Source organism: Chlorocebus sabaeus, chromosome 12, assembly GCF_047675955.1.
Source record: "Chlorocebus sabaeus isolate Y175 chromosome 12, mChlSab1.0.hap1, whole genome shotgun sequence".
NCBI classification, from domain to species: Eukaryota; Metazoa; Chordata; class Mammalia; order Primates; family Cercopithecidae; genus Chlorocebus; species Chlorocebus sabaeus.
This window is the reverse complement of record NC_132915.1, coordinates 33,086,675-33,104,774: the sequence shown is the minus strand read 5'-3', so window position 1 is coordinate 33,104,774 and position 18,100 is coordinate 33,086,675. Positions and strand designations below refer to the sequence as shown.

Here is an 18,100-nt window from a genome sequence, read left to right as displayed (position 1 = left end):
ACCATTTATTATTTTGAAGTCTGAAGAAAGTCAGATGTGTTATATAGGAAATTTAATAGTTTTTTTGTGTGTATGGCCCTAGGCTTAATGGTTACTTCTCACAGGAGATAACACTAAACTTTTAAGGTCCAGATGTCCCAAGGAGGCATCTTAGAAAATTGCCAAGATATTTTATGATGACAACAAGCTACAAAACATGACACATTTCTTCCATGCATAAGTTGGAACTTACCTTCCCAGTATCTCCAAGTCCAATGACTTGCAGACATTCCTAGGATTTGTAGGTATCCTTTCCTCCCGTGACTTTTCCTAGTATCTGCTAACTATAGAGGCCCAAAGTCACTACTTCAGAAAGATCTTTATTAGTCACAGCTAATCAAGGAAGATGAGATAACAAGGTTTCTGTTCGTACATTAAAAAATGCTAGGTTTTTATAATTCGCTGTTTCCACAGTTCATTTCCTCTTTCCATAACCAGAAAAATCTTAGTTCCTCCTCATAAAATTTCTTAGAGACTAGTGGCTCCAAAATTGTAATCCCCAGACCAATAGAAGCATCATCACCTGGGAACTTAGAACTGCATCGCAGACCTACTGAATCAGCAGCTCTGGGTTGGGACACTGCAGGTGATTCTGATACATCCCCAAGATTGGGAACCACAGGTGAAGACCCTCCCTCCTGTCCTTGAAAAATTTCCCTCTATCTTCTTTATTCGTAACAGCTAAGATGTTGGTGGCAACAGAGCAAGACTCTGTCTCAAAAAAAAAAAAAAAAAAAAAAAAGATGGTAAAATATACATTATGCAATTGTTTTTTTAATAAATAGTTGGGCTTCTTATTCCAAATATAAAACTATGTTACATTGAAAGACACCCCTCCCAAGAGATTCTGCTGTGTGCCTCCTGCCTCACCCTTTAGATCATTCCTGTACTAGAGAATGCTTAAAAACCTTAAGGGATCTGAAAGCCCCTTTCCTGGTCTGAAGATCTGGGAGGGATACTACACTTCCTTATCATGACTGCATTTCTATGCATATGGCTCTCCTTTGGAAATTTAACTTAAGGTTCCTAAGCTTGTTCAATTTGAGAAGCCCTTTCTAGAACCATGCCTAATCCCAGAGAAAACCAAATTAACCCTCACCACAAAGTTGTATGGACTCACACTGTTGGAAAACATGAATATTTAGTGAAGCTAAGAAAGAATTGCCTGCCTTTGATGCCAGGAGTAACCCTAGCCGTGAAATTCCTTGCAAAGACCTCATTGGTACTGATAACTGTAAAACCCTAGAGTAGTTAGTAATAGAAAGCAGAGAATCATCCATGTCTGCCCTTAGTAAAACATATGGACCCCAGATCATATTTTAATGATGGAAGATAAATTAAAAGTGATCACCAGAACTCGTTCCAAACCTTGAAATTTTTTTCCAGTTTTTCTTACATGCCATGTGTTAGGTTAGTACCAAAATAACAAACATACCTTCTAAAGGTCCTGAAAGAGTTAGGCACTAATACAGACTGTCCTGGTCAGAGATTGCAATGTGCCACAGCTGAGGAAATTACAAAGTTATGTCTCAGTCACTACCTGTGTTAAATGTCCCTTCCTTACGTTTAGGGTCACTATGCCACTTTCATATTCTTGGGCTAAGATCTGGGCATGTGTTTGTCTCTTTATGAAGCTTTCTGAGACCCAGGAAATACTTCTTTCTAAATAATAACTTACTGGTGTATGTGTGTGTTTGTCTTTCTTTCTGATCAGAATTTGGTCATTGTCATTGCCAGCGATGTGCTGGTAATGTTTAGCAACCAGCTCTTTAGATGAAAAAGCCTATTTGTAGAATTGCCAATTTCCATGGTGTAAATACTTTCGCTATGACCGATTTCAAGCTATCAGTCTGTCATCATTGCATGGAAGGTTTGGAAAAGATGCACAAAATTAACACCTCAGATTGGTACAAGCCAGCTTTGGTACATCATTGGAATGTAGAAAATTTGGAAAGTGTTATGCACGCGCCTAATTGAAGAGACTACCCAAACAGGCTAAGTGTGAGCAGTAAGGCTGTTTCTTCACTCAGGTGCGAGCAAGCTGTCTGTAAAGGGAGTCAGCGAGGGGTAGTGGGAGTGGAATTGGTTTTATAGGTTTGGGATAGGTAGTGGAAAGTTACAGTTAGGGGCAGTTTTTTCAGGCAGGGGAAGAATGTCACAATGTGCATAGTCATGAGGTGGAGGGAGGTCGCAAGGCATAGTATCAAAGGTCGATTGATTCTTTAGGGTAGGGTGGGAACATATCTGAATGGTGGAATGTTGCAGGGTCTGTTAATCAGTGAAGGCAGGAACTAGCTGTTTTTTCTTCTTTAGTGGTTCTCCTGTTGCTCCAGCCTTTGTGACTCCAGGAGGCCTGTACATGTGGGTCACAGGGGTCACAATGGCTCCACCATGGTGTAGCCCATTCAGAGGACCTTACAGAAAGCAGAAGAAAGGATCTTTAAAAAGGGAAGGAAATAAGTTTGTAATAGTGCTACTGAAAGCAAAACTCAGTTTTAATGTTCAATTACATTACTTTCTGATATTTTATCTACGTATTTTTATGTAATTATCATTTTGTGTGTATATATATAAAACTTTGAGTTTTGCTTTTATGTTCATAAATATCATTTTAACGGTTACATAATATTCCATCAAATTGAGGTAAAATAATTGATTAGCCCTACTTGTAGACATTTAAGACATTTTAAGTTACATTTTCTGATTAGGTATTGCTATACATAATGCTATTTATTATTATATATATGTGTGTATTTTGGGGGGGTAAAAATCTTCTTTAAAATTTCTGGCTATTTCCTTAAGACAAGTTCTAGAATCAAATTATTTCAATTCTGGACCTTGAAAAACGTATTCCCACATACCATCTAGACTGTAGCAATATTCACTCCTATGAACGGTGTGAACAATGCCTCTCTCACTATACCTTCACTACTACTTTTTTTTTTTTGATGTTTTTGATAATTCAGCAAGTAAAAAGACATTTTAACATTGCACTTCTTTGCAAGTGTGCCAAACATTTTTCACGTTTATTGTCATTTCTGTTTCTCCTTTTTTTCTTTTTTAACCATTTCTGTTCATGTCAAAGCTTTATCCAACGTTTCCTTCCCATTTCCACCTCCCCACCTTTCATCCCTGGTTTCATCTATTTCTCTTCCCCAGGCCCCAGGCCCCACGCTCACCCTACTTGACTCTTACTTCTCCGCACAACATCCAGACACACTGCAGGGTAGGCAGGTTCTTCCCCCATAGGTCTGCACAGCTTATTCCTCACTTCTTTCAAAGCTTTTTATGAATGCCATCTCCAAGAGGCTTTCCTATATCCCCTATCTAAAGTCACCATCCCTTACTCCTACTCAATGTCTCGCTTCTCTGCATCACTTTTCTCCATAGCATTTATCACCATCTGAGGTTGTATATATTTTATTTGTTCATCATCTGCTTCCCCATCTAGAGTCTAACTTTGACAAAAGCAGTCAGCATTCCTAGGGTCTAGAGAAGTATGTAGCAAACACTCAATAAATGTTTGTTGACTGCATAAGCATACTCTAGCTCTATATCTAAAGGTTTAGTCTTTTTATAAAATCAATTTATACACGCACTCTTTAAATACCAAAGATGATTACCATTTGCAATATTTGTAACAAATATATTTCTAGATTGCTTTTAAGGTATTATGTTTTTGTACAAGCAGGACGTTAATATTTTTATGTCACTAAATCTTACATTGTGTTTTTTTCCATTTCAATTACACTTAAAAAATTCTTATTCATTAAAAGATCAGACAACTTTTCACCTACAGTTTATTTTAGCATTTTTTATTGTTTGACTTTTTTTACATGTTAACTCTTTAATGTATAAGATTTAAATTGTTCTGTTTTTATGTAACTTACTGTTGGAGTTTTGTTGCTGTTAATCACACTGTTTTATCTTTGAATCATGTTCCATAATATTTTAAAATTTAACCCGAGTATTTTCCCTTCATGGAAAATCTATAGGAGTTAAATCTCAATGGGCATTTCTTAATCATCTCTGGGATGTTTTCATGACAGTGTTTCTATTTTAAAAGCACTTTCCAAGATGGATTAAGTCTACTTGAGTTTGTTGTTGTTATCGCTACAAGTTCTGATAAGATATAGAACAAATAAAAGGAAGTATAATAGGAAGTTGAGTTCCCGTAAGTGGAAATATCAAGGACTGAAGTCAAATCCGCCTCTAGCCACATTTTTCCAGAAGCTCTTGCCAGGTGTTATTAGGATTGGAGAACTGACCCTTTTATTGACACTCTGTTAAGACTCTGTGCTTTACCCGTAGTTGCTACTTGATAAATTTTTGTGGGTTGAGTTGCACTGATAGAGCATGATGCCTTCCCAGGAAAATATTCCAAGGACTAGCTTTCCTTATCAATGTCTCTTCCGTTTTCTCCTCTTAGTTGCGGTCCAGCACAGAGCTCCATCCAGACCTGCTCACGGATTGCCTCAGCGTGCAGCCCCTGCAGCCGGCCACTTCCCCTAGAGATGCTGCTGCTGAAGGGACCGTGGGACGCTCCCCAGGACCTGGGCCTGACCTCTATTCAGGTAAAGACAGCGAAGGCAGAGCCAACCACAGCTACCCTTCTTTAGGCCTTTTATTCTGGTTGAAAGGAATGCTCCCGTGAGAAAAAATTTTCCTAAGATCATCTGTGTTGTTCTTTATCAATGGGCTGCAAATTGCTCTCCACCCCTTCTGATTCCTGAGCTAGGTGTGGCAGCAGATTGTTTTTTTAATAAAGAAATAAAATAAAATAATGCATTACCTCTTTTAGTTGTGGACTTCTGCCAGAAATTCAGTGCACCCAACCCTCACAGGTATGTTAAATTTACTCACTTGATTTAGAGTCGAAGGAAATGTTTCCTCCTTAAGCAGGTAGCAGGCTGCATGTGGATTTCTTAATGAAACAGTTGTCATCTTTATGTTTTAAAAGGAAGCCCCAGGTCTCTAAGGAAATTTTCACAACAGCAGACCAACTTGTAAGAATGTTCATTTATGTTTGCCAACCGTTGTGGGAAAGGAGATGGGATGACACTCCCAGACCAGCTTCCATCTGCCTAGGTTTGAATAATAGGTGACTATATTTGGAAAATTACATGTATGTAGTAAAAAACAAAAAAAAAAAAAAAAAAGAAGAGATTAATATGCCATAAGGAAGTTATTTTTCTTTTAGTCAGCCTGGATTTTTATGCATTTTCTACTCTCTGTAATGGTGATATACTTATGCAAACATAATTAGTGATTGTCCTTACATATGGAACACTCTTACAGTCATGCTATGAAGATGAAAAAAAAGATTTACCAGCTTCACATTCCAGACAATGAGAATTTTCTATTTTCTGTGAGTTGCAGATACCACCCCCACCCCCATCTGATTCCAGAGCCAGGTTTGGCAGCAGACTGTTTTTTTCTTTTGAAAAGTATGAATAAGCCATTATAATTTAAAATTTACAGATGCATTGCAGTGGAATGGGAGAAAGACATCCTTGTATAACGTTTTAAACTTGACAGTTCCCAGTTGATTCAGATGCAGGGAGAAAAGGCAGTAAGCAAATATTTCGAGAGCATCAGTCATCAAAACTGGGCCTTAATAATGGCCCATTGGACCTTTATCAGTTGCTTTAAGCACTTACTGTTAGGGACAACATAGCCTCTGCTTTTTGAGACACAGGGAGATGAGATTAAGAAGCGTTGACCAGTCTTACAGAGGTTTCAGGTACGGGTGCATATACACACATCAAATATATCAATGTGCAGTGTTACCAACACATACATAAATATTTTGTATTAGATATATATGTATATGAAAAAGCATGACTAGCTTTTGTTTTTGTATGTCTGATTTGTTCAATATTTGATATATAAACATTTATTTCAGCACATTAAATTAACAAACAATTTTAAGCAGCCTGTAAAGCATTCCCCTACTACTTTAGTTCATAAATCTATGATCTTACTAAGACCTGGAACCCAGTAGTCAACAGTCAATGCTAACCAGAAATGACTGAAAAATGGTCTAACATCCAATATAAACAGTTTCTAGTGATGGGCTGGTCTGGCTATATTGAAACCTCTCGGCAATGGGTTTGGGAAGCAATGCTATCCATATCTATGGAAAACATTAGCACCTTTGTTGTATGTAGCATACAGCATATGGCTCATTTTCCAAACCGTCACATTTGTCTTGGTGTCTGTTTTTATATGTCTGGTAGTGTTTTTAAAGTTTTAGAGTTTTAAATATTTTAAGGTTCAGCTTGAAATGTTTTTGCCATTCCAAGCAAATGTCCACTTTTTGTCCATGACTCTTTTCTATATTTGGTCCTCAAAAAGATGTTGAGCTCTGGAATTTGAGCCTCCGGCTGTGGTAGGTTTGCCTCCTAAGGGGCAAGGATACCTAAGTTGCTCCAGCCATCAGTGGAGCGTCTTCAGGTTGACCTACATTTTCTGTAACTCTGAGAGCACTTGAAACACTCAGATGACCATCTTGCTCAACTTTGTTCCCAGAATTTTACTTCTCCAGGTAGCTTATCACTGTGAAAGTTTACCCCTCTCTACTTCTTTCCTTTTTTTTTTAAATTGAGATGGAGTCTCACTCTGTCAACCAAGCTGGAGTGCAGTGGCATGATCTCAGCTCACTGCAACCTCTACTTCCCAGGTTCAAGCAATTCTCCTGCCTCAGCCTGCCTAGTAGCTGGGATTACAGATGTGCAACCACCACACCTGGGTAATTTTTTGTATTTTTTCAGTAGACACTTGCTTTCACCATGTTGGCCAGGCTGGTCTTGAACTCCTGACCTCAGGTGATCCACCCGCCTCGGCCTTCCAAAGTGCTAGGATTACAGGCATGAGCCACCGCGCCCGAGCCCTACTTCTTTCCTTATTCCTCCTTCCCTCAGGTATGATTTTGCTTTCTCACTTTCTTCCTTTTAAAATAATGAAGTATGCCTTTTGTTTTGGAGAGTAGTCAACAAACCAAGAGGCAGAACCAGGCAGGGGAAAAAAATTACAAAACAAAATTTGTAAGCCTTTCTTTTAAAGTTCTAGAAATGTGCTTGTCGGGAGTACGTATTAACATCCGCTGCAAACCTTTGCCCTAGATCTATGGAAAGAAGCCAAATCATGAAAATGCCAAAGGTGCAAAAGGAAACTTCATCAATTAGTTAAATGTAAAGTCTGAAGTGTTAAGACAATTTGATGAAGATTAAGACTTGGCTAAATAGCAAAAGTACTTGGAGTTATTCCCTTTTATGTTCTATTATACAAAATCAAGAAAACATTTGTTTAATGATTGTCAGTCACTTCTACCTTTAAGTGCTAGTAAATTAATTTATCACAAAAATATTTTGATGGAAACCCGTTGAGTATGTATGGGCATAGAATAGGAGGCAGTAAAATTTGCCTTTGAACACTATAATCTTTCAGAAGCCACATTGATTGAGGACTTGTGGTGTGAAGAAGTCATAGTTTTGCAATGGAAATTCTTGTCAAGTTTATGATGCTTGATAACATTCTAAGAGAAGGATAGTTTGCATAGCATGAAGATGAACAGGGAAGATAGCAGTTCTGGAACATACCCGTCTTGCACATCTCCTGAAGTGTTTCCTTCCCTCATTGAAACAAACTTGTCAGGTTGAAAATACAGAGCTTGATTAGAAAGGATTGCCTGAAAATACTTTTATTTCTGTGAAAGATAATAGTGTCCCAGGTTAAAGTAGCCAAATATCACTTGAGGCCATGCTGAGGATGACTTTAATAAAATTAAAGTGTTTACTTGTCTACTATTCTGAAAATCCCAGGGCTCTCCAAGCCTGCTTCTGAGCTAACCTGAGAGCAATGTTGTAACCTAACAGGAAGGCCAAGGCAGCAATGAGCAGGCCTCAAGGATGGCTCATTTATATTTCTTTGCCCTTTCGTTCAAAGGTTCTGTGTTCCATATAATAATGCCCCAGGCCAGGCCTGTAAATTTAGGTGATTTATCTGATAATCTAAGAGGGACTATTTCATAGCCTGTAGATCGAAGTGTGAATGTCACTTTCAAGGCTTAGTACTTGTATAGATCTTCTGGTGAACACCTGTGATGAACTAATGGTATATAGAAGCCCACACTTGGTGAGTCTGAGATATCATGGACAGTGTGGACCAGTGCCTGGTCTTGGCAGGGAGTCCATTTATTAACAGTGAATGCTGTATGGAAGATCATCTGTCCCATGAGTGATCACAAAAATTATGGCTCCTTTCAAACAGAAGCTGTACTACAAATTCAGTAAAACATGACCTTAGCAGATGACCTAAGCCATGAAGACATCATAGAGGCCAGTGTGGTTGAGATGTTTGAGTCCCACAGAAACTACTCATCAAGGATGAGCTAACACAGTTGAAACAAGAGAAATCTACAAGAAGAAGGGAATTTTATTGATTCCAATTGTATTGGGTTATAAAACAAGTGTTATGTTTAGAGCTTACAAGTCCTGTTGAATTATCCAAATTTTGAATGTAACCTTAGATTTTTCTGAAAAAAAAAAAAAATAGGTGTTTTTTTTTCAGATAATATAGGGAAATGTAGAAGGAAAAAGACTTTTTTGGGAGGAGGATTATTTGAAGTCATGTGTTGTTCTCTTCCCTCTACCCTCCTGACTGGGAGGTGATGGCTTCTCTCTTACAATATTATTACTTTTTATAATAAATAGCACCATATAAAAATCTATACAGGATTTAACATAAATTTGTGAAATAGTTAATATTTCATTTTAATGTAATTTTATGGTATATGTTTTAGTACGTTTTCTACATTCTTAAATTGGGTATATTTGCTGTCATGGGACAGCTTGCAGAGTTGAGTTAGAAATAATTTTCTGTAAAAGTGCCTCATATAGTCTGTTCTCAAAAAATGGTTATTAAGTTAGAGATTTATTAGAGGGTTCTAAACTACCACACACATTTCCCAGTAGGTTAAACTTTATAGGAGAGTTGTGAAGATTAAACAACATAACTATGTAAAAGTCTTTAAAAAGACATAGAACATTATAAAAATGCATAGTTATTACTTGCATTAACTTCAAAAGCACTGCTGTGCTTGGAATTTACAAAGGTGAAAAAGCAGCAGAACAGTTTTGGAATTGGTCAGAAGGAGGTGGAAACTTGGGGCACAAAAGGGATTTAAAGGTAAACATTTGGCAAAGTCTGTGTGAAGCATTCCTTTGAACTGCTATCAAAATCTTGCAGTTTTTGTAACCTCTCTTGCATCTGTGGATGGTCCACCGAGCAAGATTGGAGAATGCTGAGGTCAGGAACAAGCCTCATACTTCTCTGTTGTAGGCACTGGTCGTTTTAACCTGTTAATTGTGCCCCCCCCCCCCAGTCTTGAGCCAGTCCTTCAGTATGCATCAAATCGCCTGGAAATCTTGTGAAAATACAGTTTGCTGGGCCCCACCCCCAGCGTTTCTGATTCAGAAGGTCTGAGTGAGTCCCAAGAATCTGAATTTCTGCCAGACATTTCTAACAAGTTCCCAGGTGACACCAGCAGGTGCTGCTGGTCCAGGTGCTGCTGCTGGTCAAATGTTTTTCACCCTTTGAAAGCCATTGCTCTGGATCATAAAATATAGGCATATGACTTCTGGGAAAACATGACCTGAATCTTGACTGGGAGGAGTTAGAATTAGAATTGCATTGTAGTGTCTATTTCTGTTTCTCACTACATAAAACCTATAGGTGGATATTTTGCTTGTCACCCCACAGCGGCGTTATAATGGCACTGCTCATATTTTGATTAAGAATGAGATCTTATAACCACTCAGCTGAAGAAAATGAAGATTCTGATTCCCAGCCAGCACAGGGCACGTTTGCATGTATGCAGCTAATGTTAATGCCTTTATATGTTTGCAGGCTGCTTAATTTGGTGCTTCAATTTTTCATATCCACTTATTCCCTTATATTCATGTTAGTTTTTCATGCAAGATTAAGCTGAATTACCCAGTTTTACAATATGTGCAAGTTTTGCTGTAAAAATATTTTTGTGGGTGAGCAAAAACAATTCCATACCTCATTGAGGAGGAGAGGCAAGTAGTGAGGCTGGGCAATTGTAGCTTTATCCTTATTGGGAAAAGTATTGATTATTTTTATATTATTATTTCTGTTGGAAGGTGGAGGGTGAGAGGAGGGAGAGAATCAGGAAAAACAACTAGACTTAATACCTGAGCAATGAAATAATCTGTACAGCAAACCCCCATGACACAAACTTATCTATATAACAAACCTGCACATGTACCCTTGAACTTAAAATAAAAGTTAAATGAGTATAATTTCACCAGTAATCAACTGGAATATGAGAAGAGAAGGTTGGGTCTATTATACTTTGAGGTGTACCTGAAGCAGGTCTTAAGGGTGGCAAAACAGAATTCAGGATAGAATTTCTGAAATGAGAAGCTAATACTTTTTATGGTTAAGAAGTTATAGACCAGACTGCTAAGTCTAAAGTTCTGACTTTCTGCTTCAACTGAATTTACCTTCCAAGGAAAGAAAAACATAGGTGGTTATGTCTCTTTCATGTGAAGAGTAAAGAAAAAAAAAACTGTTCATATTCAGGGTGTTTGTAGCCACAGTGAAATTTCATCTTTTTTATACTTGTATGGGTACTGACAATGTTAAGAATAGCAAAGACTCTAAATTAAGGGACATTAATGAATTATAACTTGGATATTACTTGCCATATTTTACAGTAATAAGAGAGCATATTGCAGGCACTGAATAGAGAGAGTATTGTGGAATTTATTCATTCCACACAGCTATCAGCACTGTCCCAGAAGACTGGCTTTTATGGTGTCTTCCTCAATATTGTCATGGGCTGATCTGCCCTGCTCAGGTGCCCTGGCCGTGACTCAAACCATTAACGCTGCCTTCACAGCAGGCATTGATTCATCAGAAGTTGCAGCTGCCTTCTTGGAGTCTTAGATTTTCTACCTAAATTTCCTCGCTGCTTTTGCCTTGCTTCCAGAACTCCCTGGTTCTAGCTGTGACCTGGGTTTGCTCCTGAGACTCCAGTCCTGTTCTCTCTAGTGAACTTATCTGCTCATGTCCTGCTTCTATACTCACTACCCATCAGCTCTGGATTTCAGAGTTGAGTCTTACCCTGGAGTTTCTACTAACACCTAGCCCCACCTTAGGAAGTGAGGGGTCTGTAAGCTTCACTGGAACCTTTTCCGTGGGGACATAGAGAAAGTCCTTATTTCTGCCTTCTAGGAGTGAGTGGCTTCAGAAAAGGGGACTCTTCATGATTAAGAAGAAAATGGGATATAGTCTCATCAACGCGCATAGGAATTTGCTCCTCAAGCTGGTTAACAGGGATACCTATCAAACATTTCTGAGAAGTGGATGTACTTCATGAAAGATGTGATGCATCAGCTAACCTAGAAGATTTTGCAGTTGGGAAAGTAATGATCTAGGATTCATAGTTCTGGAGGACTAACGCGGTTCAGAGTCATAGCTATACAAAAAGCAAGAATGGACAGTATTTTGTGTCTTTTCTTTTGAGACAGGATCTCACTTTGCCACTCAAGCTAGAGTGCAGTGGTATGATCATAGCTCACTGTAACCTTGAACCCCTGGGCTCAAGTGATCCTCCTGCCTCAACCTTCTGAGTAGCTGAGACTTCAGGTGTGTGCCACCACACCTGGCTAATTTATTTTTAAAATTATTTTGTGTGCAGACAAGGTCTTGCCCAGGCTTATGTCAAACTCCTGGCCTCAAGTTATCCTCCTGCCTTGGTCTCCCAAAGTTCTGAGATTACAAGCATGTATCATGGCAGCGGCATTTTTTTCTTAAATTGCATTACTGACAATGTTTTGTACAATCCCTGTGATCATAGGTTTAGCCAATCTATGCTCAAATGTAACATTTATAAATGGAAATGATACTTCTTCCTGTAACCTAACTTTTCCTCTTAGTGCGATCAATTGCTGGATTAAATTACATAAAGAGTTCTTTAAACATAGTAAGTGTTCAGCATCTAGTAGTTGTAATTATTGTTGCTTTTATCTAAATACTATAAAAATACATGCTATAGTTCTGAAAATTAGAGAACAGGTGCCACAGATTACCGATTACCTACCTTCTTGTCCTCCTCTTTTTCCTCCTCCTTCTCCTCCTCCTTCTACTTTCTTCTTCTTCTCCTTCTTCCTCCTTCTTCCTTCTTCTTTTCTCCTTCCTCTTTCCTCCTTCCTCCTTCCTCCTCCTCCTTCTTCTTCTTCTGGAAAAGTGGAAGCCTAAACTTTTGGGAATATAATCAACATCGTTCAGTAGAATAAAAGAAAAGTGTAATATGTTTCTTTACATTTCGTATTCCACTACTTTGCCAGTAGTTCACATGGCATTTTTTAATTAAGGAAATCTACTGCAGCTCTCTAAAGAAAAACAAATTGGGATTACAAACCCATCAGTGGGGTGGCAATGCCCCCATACTCACAATGTCAAAATTGTGTATTGATGGTTACTAGGGTTTGGTCATTCAAAAATAGTGTTGTTGTTTTGTTTTGTTTTGTTTTGTTTTGTTGGTTTGTTTTGTTAGAGACAGCATGCTATGCCAGAAAGAACATGGAGCTAAATCTAAACTCCAATTCCGGATCTCCAGTCCCTAGATATTCAGTTTGGGGAGGTTATGTTTCCTTTTCTATAATGATAATAATACTGACTTCATAGGACTGTTACAAGAACTAAATGAGATAGCGTAAAAGAGTTTAGGACACTGCCCGGCAGTTGGCAGATGCTCACGTTCTTTTCTCTTTTTTTCTTTCCCCTTTGCTTAAAATCTTAGATAATTACTTGTGAACCAAGTCAATGTCTGTGGCAGTGAATAGAACCCCTTCTATCCGTGTCTTTTATGCTGGGTGCTACTACTTGGTAGTAACAGATGTGCTGACATAAAGAGTTCCTTCCAAGAAGAATTTAAGTCAAGGTGAGGACTGGCGCCTCTGTATTCTAAGGCCCATTTTCTGATCTGCAAATGAGACTTTTTTTTGTTGCCATGAAGAGTAGAAGTATGCTTATACTGGTTGTACAGAGTGCCATTGCCTGCTTGAAAAATGAATTTAATGAACAGTGAATTTGTGATGACAGTTAGGCAGGTGGAGAAAAGGAGAAATGGGATTGATGGCCTTGGCCAGTGCAATTTTACACACTCCTTGTTTTGGTATTGCTGGGGTGTGGCCCCTGTCCTGAGGCCATTTTGTAAATAGGCTCTTCCAGTCCATGTCATTTATCTCAAAATATACTCTAAGGTGTCTAAAAAAACTGTTCTTGACTGTTGCTTACTTCAAATTTAGTTTTCATATTTCAAAAACAGTTCCCTAGTCTTTGCATGATGGTTCTTAGTAGTTAGCATGCAACAGTTATTACACTGAGAATCAGCAAACTATGGCCCACAGGCCAAATCTGGCCTGTCCCATGTTTTTGCATGACTGAGAGCTAAGGATGGTTTTAGGAGTTTTTAATGTAAAAAAATTGTTTAAGTTATTAGCCTTTAGGTGAGAATGGTTGCCTGAAGAATGTGAACATTGCCTCTTGCCTGCAAAGCCTAAAATATTTACTGTCTGCTCCTTTAAAGCAAAGGTTTGCCAAGTCCTGTTTTATACTTAACATCTGAGACATTCATCAGAATGACTGAGTGAAATCAAGGCATCCGTAAAGTTGATTAATTGAAATGAATTAAAGAGGAGAATGTATTATAAGACAGTTTAGGATCATGTAATACATGCAGGTTTTATCATTTTATTGATCCCCATAATATTTTAGATTTAGCAAATACTTTAGTAGTCTTCTAGTCCATGGGTTTTTGGAGACTTTTTAAGGCCCAATATTTAAAACAGATAATGGCAGAGCTGTTTCCATTGAAGGCATCCAGAACACATGTACCACCCAATACTCGTAGTTCTCCCAGGGCACTGTATGGAACCGCAAAAGTAGTGGCCCTCAAATGGAACTATTACTGGTTAAAGTCAACAAATTACAAGAAGACACCTGCAGAAGCAGCCTGGGCCATTGTGGCAGCACTGACTAATGTGGCTCTCACTTAGGAAGAAGCTGCCACAGGATGGGTGGGGCTCCATTCTAGTTATGAGGTGCTAAAGACTGGCAGAGAGATCAGAGACAGGAGCAGTCCTGGTTTTATTCTGCCCAAGATTTTTTTCCTAGAAAGGAAAGTATCTCAAATTCTTGAATATCAAAGATTATGTTTTCGAAAATCTAAGCCTCTCCTAGACATATAAATTAAAGCCTGAAGTAAAGCAAGTAATTGAAATATTGAACTTTAGGGACCCAGCTAGTCACATTCTAACAGGGATATCGCTTGCTTCCTCAAAATATATTTTCTACCAGCAACAAGGATGTTTGAAATAGATATAACTGAAGGCTGAACCCTCCATTCCAGATACAGATAAAAGCCTTTAAATAAAAATGATTTGAAAAAAATGTTGTATATGGGCATAAATTCATGACAGCATGTAAGTGCCTTCTAGCATCTATCTTGAGAGTAAAGTAAGCTAGGAGGTGACATGAAGTACCTGAGGGCCAAATGGAAATGTGGTCAGAGTGTGAAAAAAAGAGGAAAGGGGGTTCTCTAGAGTCATAATGAAACCAGCTTATAGATGCCATTTCGCCCAGGGCTCATGATAATCAAAGCTGTGAGTTCCTCACTATACCATAATTCTCCAGAAGGGCTGTTGTCACTTCATTTTACACATCTAGGAAGGGGAGAGGCTCTCTGAGAGAGTTCAGAGTTGGTAGGTCAACCCTTGACGTTGGCTAGAATAATAGTGCATTAAAAATCAGATTGGCTGTCTGTGCTAAAAATCTATTTCCAAGAAGCCTTCACTGTGAAGTGATTTTAGAAGTCACGTGAAAGTAGAGTGGGTGGGATTGTCCCAGCACGCTCTGAAAGGGAGGAAATATCTTTTGTGGTTAACATGGTACAGGTAGGAGATAGTTGAGGGATGAGTAATGAGGAGATTGGAAACCCAGTATTTTGTACTGCAACTTTGTTTTTTGTGGCCAAGTAAAACTTTTATTTCCAAAAAAAGGTGAGGGATCTTTCTGTGAGAACTTCCAGAAGTGATTGGCCACGTCTGCCCCATCTTTCTCCTTTTTTTCTGCCTTCCCACTCTGCCCTAGTGAGGGTTAACATAACACACAGACCAGGAGGAAATGACAGATTTCCCACAGGGTAGTCTGAATCGTGTGCTCGTTCTAGTTATTTTATTGACTTTCTGTGTAATGAATCCTTTGAGGGTGAGTAGCTGGTAGGTTGGGAGGTGGAGAAAAGACAGAAAAGGTAGGAGATTTGAGGTTAGCTGTGTCATGCATTGTTTGGAAAGACCTAAGAGGGCTGTATGAAAGGTTCGTCCCAGAGAAGTTGATAGAGCTGCCAGATGATGCCATTCTACTGGTAACAAAATGTCTTTGTTCTGAAATGCAGATGTTTCCGGAGCTTTTCCTACCATGAAGTTAATTAGACCTGGTATTTAGGAATGCTTGATGGTACCTTTTGACATTTATGTGGATGGCATCAGCCATTATCTTCTAGTTGTATTGTAGGGAACTCCAGAAAAGCATATAAGCCTGTGTCCTCTTCCAAACACTAACACCCCTTCCCTGGCTATAAATCCAGCTGCATGATGTGGAAATGTAATTGGGCAGCCTACACAGAAGTTTGGAGCTCATGGGGGAATATCTATTTGTAAGAGAACCTGAATATTCATGTAGCTGTCCAGACATCAATAAATTCTCATTTTGCTTTATTTATTTCTGTTCCCTAGAGAATAGCAGCACGCTTAAGCTCAAAGTTAATAGGCATGTTCTACAGAGCCGTGCCCTCACTTACCTTAATAGAATGCCTCCCTAACACACTTGTTTATCCGTTGCCAGGTAGCTCTCCCATCAGGTGACATGAGTATGTTTTCTTTGTCTTCGTGTACCGGAGACGTTGCCAATGTTTGCCATCAATTAGCTTAGGGTAGCATGTCAAGGATGTACGGGTGGTGTCATTTTAGTCTGACAGTCACCCGATCCAGTTGAGAAGGGATTGTTTCATTATCCTCTTATCAGGGCTGCTGGATAATGATACTGTATCCCGCAAAGTGGGAAGGAAAAAAAAGACAGGCAGAAATAATAGATTTTTAGGGATTGGCAATATTGAAAGTATTCATGCCAGAAGGAGAAGGGAAAGATTAGAGAGATGACTGTGCAAACCCTTAAGAAGCTACTTTTTCCTAATACAGGTAGAATATGGAATGATGCCCTTCCTGATGCAGAGGCAGGGGAAGGGGGGAAATGCTCAGACATTAAGAAGAAAGAAAAAAGAAAACTGGTTCCTTCTGCTGATTGTCAGCAAGGCTAAGATTAGCTGAGGCCTCTCTCCTGTTCTCCAATTAACCTCAATACCAAATGCAGCCTTCCAAGTGACCCTGACAGGGTATTTTCCTTGCTAGAAATCTGTTTCTGGTTTGTGAATTTAGGTTCAGAGAGCATTTTTCATTAAAGGACAACACAATTAAATTGCTCCAAGGTGAAATGGAAAAAAAAAAAAAAACCACAGAAGATATCAGACCCTGTATTTTCACTATTGGGGGCCAAAACCTGAGTCACCCCCAGTATTGGTAATTTTCTTCAGAATGCCTGAATGGAAAGTCTTTCTTGAATCCTGAAAATTCTGGATCTTTATGCTCTTGGAGAAACAAACAAAAAGAAGTGCTGAAAGTATAAAAATACTTCGAGATAAACTAAGCTTCAAGAGGGACAATTGTGTTGACATTTTAGTAACAGCCCATTTTCGCTCCTTAACGAAGTGCAGTCATGCATGAAAATGACTTGTTATCTTTTAAACTGAAACGCATTATGGGTTGTAACTCAAAGGTGTGTACTACTCTACTCCTGCAAAATAAAGTACATTTTAACCCTTGAGGATTCTTTCATAGGCCCCACTTTATAGCAACTCGTATAAAAAAAAATGGAACAACAAAAAGCTTATTTGAGTATGATGTGTAAACTCTTCTGCATTTTTAAAATAACAGCACAGTTTATATTTGTGTGAATTCTTCCATCTGTAGTTTATATAGGAGGTCATACTTTATTCAAGATTTACCATTTGGGAGCAACAGGTACCCTTATCTTTCCCTAGTTCTATTAATAATGGTAATAATTACAATAATATAAGTAGCCAAATAATAGCAACAATGGTTTCTTGAGCACTTGACTGGCGTTCAGGCGTATGCCAAGTATTTTCTGCTCCTGCTATAATCCTCCTCACAGTCCAGTGAGGTATTATCCTTATTTAAGATGAAGAAATTGAAACCTTAGGCTAAGTGATTTGCCTAGGACACATTGCTAAGGCTAGGATTCAAATTCAGTTCTGTCTCACATTGTGTATGCTTTGTTCTGTTAATAACAATAACCACGCTGACACTATCTCTATAGAGTGCCCAATTTCGGATGAGGCGGAGGGAATCAGAATTTCTATTGTCCAGTTGTTCCTGAACTTTTCCCAGCTCTCAAATTCTCCAGGGAGAGAGACAAAGAGACAAGATTGAGCTCACCATTCACATGGGGCTTCCCGTTCATTTTAGTGCTTCTGTGAACGCTCATTTACCCTGATGTCATTGATTAGCTTATCTTCTGTGCCTTGACCCTGGAAATACTGCCCAAGAGATGAATGGTGAGCCAGTACCTCTTCCCATGTTCCAGCCACCAAGCAACTAATGTCATTTGTCAGGATCTCAACATTACTCTGGCACTACTTACATGTGAATTCACAGTCTGTGGGTAATACCGGTTCCCCCTTTTCTATGAGAGCAAGCCTTCATGAGGAGCAGCACCATGGCCATAATGCAACCATGAGTGACTCCAGTGCAGATTTACAAAGCAGCTCAGTGGTTGCAGATCCGCACAGTAAACCTCCCCTTGGTGCATTATTGACAATTGGTGGCCTTTCAGCCCAGAACATCATTCTTGCTTGTGGTAAAGGATGCATATAACTAATTGCTCATGAATAACC

General features: G+C 38.9%; 1 protein-coding gene and 1 long non-coding RNA gene across 5 annotated transcripts in view; one reads left to right on the top strand and one right to left on the bottom strand.

Annotated features, from left to right (window-relative positions):
* GLIS3 (GLIS family zinc finger 3) overlaps positions 1 to 18,100 on the top strand; it is a 482,116-nt gene that overhangs the window by 403,538 nt on the left and 60,478 nt on the right. For all 4 annotated transcript variants that reach the window (XM_037997443.2, XM_037997446.2, XM_007969360.3 and 1 more), the window contains one exon: positions 4,469 to 4,613. In XM_037997443.2, the coding sequence (XP_037853371.1) occupies positions 4,469 to 4,613 (145 nt within the window). The remainder of the gene's footprint in view (positions 1 to 4,468; positions 4,614 to 18,100) is intronic.
* LOC140712923 (uncharacterized) lies at positions 5,069 to 16,225 on the bottom strand. Its single transcript, XR_012094770.1, has 3 exons — positions 15,932 to 16,225; positions 12,170 to 12,323; positions 5,069 to 5,144 (listed from the first exon to the last, which is right to left on the bottom strand). It is a non-coding gene; the product is annotated as an uncharacterized lncRNA (long non-coding RNA).